Here is a 6430-nt window from a genome sequence, read left to right as displayed (position 1 = left end):
GAATTATAAATATGCACTCTTAAAAACACTACATCTATCAACGTAATTCACACGAGTACAAGACGAATACATTACCCCCAAAACATCTTATCTGGCCTTTTCATCTAAACAAAAAATGATATTACATACACACGTACAAAAAAAAAAAAAAAAAAAAAATACAAACATCCCTAATTACAAACCCGAAAACCATAAAAAAAAATTTTTTTTTTTTTTTTAAATCCTTAAAAAGAAAAGAAAAAATTTCAAATTAAACTATCAATCTTTACAGAAATATAAAGCAATCCAAAGCAATATGCGGATTTTCAACATCTTCAATAGGCGTCAAATCCATATCTTGACTAGAAACTAATCCTCCCATCGCCATTTCCTTAATTTTTGTATTAACACTATTAATCATTTCTTCACTTTCCTTAATTTTTGTATTAACACCATTAATCATATCTTCATTTTCTTTCTTTACCAACAAATTGTTGGTCATATTGGACTGGCCGTTTCGCCTCGTTTTACCATTATACCCTTTACTTATTGGACTAGGAGGCCTAACATAACAATGTTCCCTTCTCATAGATGATGTCAAATTTTTCCCTTGACTATTTCCTTCTCCATTGAACCTTCTACTTGGTGAAGGTGATATGGGCCTCAAGTCCCTAGCACTTCTCAAAACGGGCCGATTGAGCTCAACCTCGGGCTCGCGGCGAAAACTCTTTTGCCGGGTCAAGTTACTTGGTGAGTTACAACGAGGCCTCTTTTGTGGGGCCGGTCTTACTACTACCCTTTGTGGGCTTGGCGTCGCCCCATGAAACTCCTTGGGCCTATTGGGCTTTTTGTTAGGTAGAGAGTTTCTTCTTGGATTTACAACCTTGATTGGATGATAATCACCATTAAGAATTTGAGGATTTTCCTTAACACATGACCAAAGAAAGTCATTACTAAAAGATTGGTCTAGCTTTGAGCTTATGACCGACGAGGAGGCTGAGGTAATGGAGGAAGCCGAGGAGAGCATAGAACACGAGCTCGTGCTCGTGCTTGAGCACGAGCTCGTAGTAGTAGTGGCAGGATAGTAGGAGTTGGCACAAGATGACTTAGCCGAAGATGAAGAGGTTTTAGGAGGAGAAGAAGGGGAAATTGTTGCTTGTGAGATCACAAGTTTATCTTGTACTAAAGGAGTAATATTAGTACAAGTGTTATTGTTGTTATTTTTCTCAATGCATTGACATTTGCATTCTTCTTGATGTTGTTGTGATTGTTTTTTCTTAGAATTTTTCTTGGATTTGCATTTGCTAATGCAAGAACCCATTTTCGAAATAACAAATAATAATGATAAATTGGGATTTGAATTTGAGTGAATTATCAAAATGTTGGGTGATATTACAAGTATATATATATAAAAGGCAAAAAGGTAAAAAGAAAGGTGATAGCTTTTTTAATCTTCTTTATCTTTTTTTTTTCAGATTATTTGAAATGAATTTGCCGGGTAGAATTCCGTTGAGCAACGGTTATTAGAGGCATGGTTTACCATAGAAGATTTTGTAATCATTTTCGTTTACCTTTTGAGACATTAGTGGTGTGATTAGTTGAAATGTGGGGTTTAATTGTTCCATTAACAAAATAAATAAATTATAAAAAGGAATGTCCCTTTGTTAGTGGTATTTATTAACTGAGCCCCCAATGTTCTCACCTAATACTATTTCTTGAGCAGTTGTTTGTCTATGTTGGAGTGACAAGATTGTACAACAACTATTCTCAATGAAATTGCAAAAGTGGGGTTTATCTTGTCTCAAATCGAAAACAAATACTACTATGGATCTCAACTTATTCTGTTGGTAAGATTTAAATTGTTACTTGTGACTCGTGATTGAGTTTATTACAGCGCTCGAACAAAGTCTTCAAGCAAGACTAGACCATTATTTGGTTCAAATAGCAAGTCTAAAACGATATGCTCCAACTTAGGCCTCATTTGGTTGATATGAGAAATAAATTCTCGTAGATAGTTGTATTTCATAGGAAGTTATTTCCCAAATGAAAATCTAAGTTATAAATAAATATGTTGAAGCTTAAAGGTTTTAATTATGATAGACTTAAACTTAAGCGAACTCAACTAATAACGATTTCTATAAGTGTATGATTAGAACAGGTGAAGTGGACCTTGGTGGTGGAAGAGTAACCTTGTCTAAGAAGACATGAAGAGAATATCTTAAGAAGGTTAAACAAGATAAAAGAAGAGTTTCTTAACAGGAACTTAGTTCTCTAAGAAGAACAATCTAAGTTCTCTAACAGGAACTTGAAGACAGCAGGAACTTGGTTCTGGTCTACGTGAAGCCCAAGTAATCTTTAATTACAGAATAACGACGCAACAACTTAATTTAGCTAAGATTTTATCTTCTAGATTTGTTGTAAATATGTTAAGTAGGTTACGCGTGAATCTTATTAGAAACATGACAATGATGCTTGGCAAATATAATTAAAATCGAAAAGATAAAAAGATAAGTTTTTAGGAAAAGATTTTCAAAACAATTTATTTCTTAAACACAAATTTTTGTATGTGGCTGGCCACACGGTGTGGCAACCACAATTTTTATTTATTTATTTATTTTTAAAAAATACCACAACTCTTCTATCTCCTTTTTTTTCTTAGCTTCTTCTCCAAGCCAAACCACACATCACCAACAACCATATCTCTACTCCACCCATTTTCTCTCTCTTCTTATCTTAGCTTCTTCTTTAAGCCAAACCACACATCACCAACAACCATATCTCTACTCTACCCATTTTCTCCCTCCTCTTTGCTAAACTGCTACAATTAAAGCCCGAAATTGTAGAAATTGGGTGTAAATTGTTGTGAAAAATTGTGATTAATTATCCTTAATATCATCAACAACATTTGAAGTAGCGAAATCGATGAGAACCAAAGAAATTTTAGCTCGTTTTCTTTGTGGAATCTTAGATCGAACATTCTACGTCAAAAATTGTAGGGTGTTACTAGTTTGTTCAGGGGTTACTTGTAGGGTGATACTGGTTTGGTCAGGGGTTATATGTAGGGTGTTACAGGTTTTTGTCAGGGGTTACTTGTAGGGTGTTATTGGTTTTGGGCGGGGGTTACTTGTAGGGTGTTACTGGTTTGGTCGGGGGTTACTTGTAGGGTGTTACTGATTTTGGTCGGGGGTTACTTGTAGGGTGTTACTGGTTTGGTTGGGGGTTACTTGTAGGGTGTTATTGGTTTTGGTCAGGGGTTACTTGTAGGGTACTGGTTTGGTCATGGGTTACTTGTAGGGTGTTACCGGTTTTGGTCAAGGGTTAATTGTAGGGTGTTACTGGTTTGGTATGGGGCCTACAAGCAACCCTTGAATAAGTAACAAGTAACCATTGAATAAATAATTCATACAAGTAACCTTTGAAGTAACTCATATAAGTAACCCTTGAATAAGTAACCCTTGAATAAGTAACTCATGCAAGTAACCCTTGAATTAACCCATACAAGTAACCCCTGAAAAAAAAAAAAAAAAAAAAAAAACTTGGAAAAAAAAAATACAAGTAACTCCTGAAAAAAAAAAAAAAAAAAAAGTAACCCCTGAAAATACAAGTGACCTTTGAATAAGTAATCCATACAAGTAACCTTTGGAGAAAAAAATACAAGTAACTCCTGAAAAAAAAATACAAGTAACCCCTGAAAACAAAAAATACAAGTAACTCCTGAAAAAAAAAAATACAAGTAACCCCTGAAAAATACAAGTAACCCTGACAAAACCAGTAAACCCGTTATGCGCGTGAATACTAACCCCGTTATGCGCGCGTCATACTCCGTAATCTGTTATTTTTACTGACTTGGCAGCAGGCCACACCGTGTGGCCTGCTGCACCAAAAAAACTCTGTTTCTTAAAAACTACTTATCAAAAGATATTATTCTATTTGATAATCTATCTTTATCTAGTTTTCCAAAAGATTTTCTTTAAACTTGATTTACTTAAAACCGTGTTTTGAGATTTAGTCAAATTAACATAATTATCTTTTTGAAATCCCTACTTGCTATACGAGCTAGACTTGTATAAATAGTAGAAATCTCATTTCATATTTTTTGTGAGTTTATGCGTGAAGAATTCATTTGTGCTTTAATTGTGTAAGTTTTTCCAAGCTTAAAACTTTGTCATATTAGTTTCGGGTTTCATGCGTAGCTTGCCTATCATATACTAGTGTCTTATATTTTGTATTATTAGTTGGGTTATTGGGTGAGTGTATGAATTATATTTTGCATACCATGTGTAAGCTTCTAGTGTGAAGCTGAGAGATAGTACTTTGGGAGTACGAGTGAATCTAAGTGTGGGACTTAGATTGGGTAGGAAAGGGTCCTACTGTGTAGCAAGTTCAGTGTGGAGCTTATGAGTAAATTAAATGTCTGTTTATAATAGGTTGTAATTTGGTATTGCCCTATTATAGTGAAGTGATTTGGTTTTGGAAATCCCTTAGAAGGGTCGAGGTTTTACTTCCAGTTGGGCCCTGGAAGGTTTTCTCGTAAAAATCTGTGTGCTTTGCAAGTTCCTTTACAGTTTTTTTATATTTCGCAAAAAGTAGCTACATGAACTCACTACAATTCACCTCCCCTCTTGTAGCGTTCGTCTCAACTAACAAAATAGCAAGTCTAAAACGATATACTCCAACTTAGGCCTCATTTGGTTGACTTGAGAAATAAATTCTTGTAGAAAGTTGTATTTCACAGGAAATTATTTCCCAATGAAAATCCTTGGAATTTGTTTAATTTGTTTGGTTAGGAGTCTTGTGACAATGAAAAGCAGAAATTCCCATGAATTTTTATTGATCTAGGGGTGGGAAGTAGAATTCCCAAGAATTTCAACTTTCCTCATTTTTATTTCTTTGTGTAAACCAAACCAATACCCAAATTATAAATTCCTATGAATTTTCACTTTCCCCCATTTTATTTTGTCAACCAAATAATCTATTAGTTGAAATTATGGCTTCATCCAGCACAACTTTCACTCAAGTATAATGAGTTATGTATGTGGTATTTTGTTGCACCACACCATCAATTAATGATGTGACGCTGATGCACACTTATTGTAAGTCATCAACTTTATGATCCAAGAAGCTATTGTTAAAGTATATAATGTATTGTGTTTTTATCAAATACCCCTGAATTTTAACTTTATCCACCACATATCACAAAATTTTTAAATTCACAACATACCATTTAATTTTTCGAAAATGCCACAACATGTCATTTTTGTGATTCTTATTAGTCATTAACATTAATTGGGCCACGTGGCAGTGTGTAATTGGTTCTTATTAATATTACTTAATTAATTATGCAATTAATTAACTTTATAAAATTATTTTAAAAAGATTTTTAAAAACCTCCACCATCCCAGCCTGACACCGGTGCACACTAAGCAACCACCACATCCTTGTACCTCACATCACATGCAACCGCCCCTCCAAAACAACCACCGTTCGACGGAACGCCCCCCCTCCCCTATTCATCGGTCCCCTCCCTCCTAGAAACAACCCCTCCCCTATTCACCATAAAAATTCGACCATAACAACCCCTCCCCTATTCACCATAATGTTGGAGTTCATTTGGTCAATTTCGACCATAAAAATTCCAGATTTGGAGTTTTTATGGTCGAATTTGACCATGAAAATCCAAAGAAGAAATTTTCGAAGGTATGCACTTTTTTTTTTTTTTTGTATTTTTTCGTTTTTATTATTGTGGTTTTTGTTTGTTCTCTGATTATTTTGGTCTAAATTCATAATTTAAGTTAACTTTGATTTTTGGGGGTGAATTTCCTTTATTTAAAGGTTATTATTGTTTATGTGTTTAATTTCATGTACTTTATTCAATTTGGTAGATGTATTGTTTTTTTTTTCGTTTGATTTTTTTTGTTGCTTTTTTTTTTTAATTTTGTAGTGTTTTCGATAATTCCCGTAGTTTCATTCATTTTTTGTTTGTTTTTTGTGCGGTTTTTTTTTTATATTATTTGATATATATTTTTATTTGTTTTTTTTTATGTGTTGTTATTTTTAGATATTTTTTTAGATCTTGTTAGGTTTCATCTTTATTTTGAATCTTGATAGGTTTGGTTTATTTTTGATTTTTCTTGGTTTTAATGTCGTAGCTTTTGTTTTTTTTGGTTTAATTCCAGATCTAAAGTTTGCTTGTGGGTATTTATGTGTTTTTTTGTTTTCTTTGGTGGTTTTGGGTGGCGTTAGGTGGATTGTGGGGGCGGTGGGTGATGGTTCGTAAGGGAGAGGAGGGTGGTTAATTATGTATACAGTGGGTGAAGGGGGCGGGGCTGGGTTGGTGGGGGTTTTCCTTTTTTTTTTTTAATTTTTTTATTTATTTTGCGACGGCTTTTGACTGCCGCTAAAAGGTATTTTGAGACAGTTTTGTAAACCGTCGTAAATTTGCAACAGTTAT

General features: G+C 34.1%; 1 protein-coding gene across 1 annotated transcript; it reads right to left on the bottom strand.

The window, feature by feature from the left end:
- Positions 1-265: 265 nt before the first annotated feature.
- Positions 266-1300, bottom strand: LOC110725426 (putative protein TPRXL). The gene has a single exon (XM_021904906.1). It carries the CDS (start codon positions 1298-1300, stop codon positions 266-268), a length of 1035 nt encoding a protein of 344 aa, XP_021760598.1.
- Positions 1301-6430: the final 5130 nt, after the last annotated feature.

The sequence above is a fragment of the Chenopodium quinoa genome, unplaced genomic scaffold, assembly GCF_001683475.1.
Source record: "Chenopodium quinoa cultivar QQ74 unplaced genomic scaffold, ASM168347v1, whole genome shotgun sequence".
Taxonomy (NCBI): Eukaryota; Viridiplantae; Streptophyta; class Magnoliopsida; order Caryophyllales; family Amaranthaceae; genus Chenopodium; species Chenopodium quinoa.
This window is presented reverse-complemented; position numbering and strand designations above follow the sequence as displayed.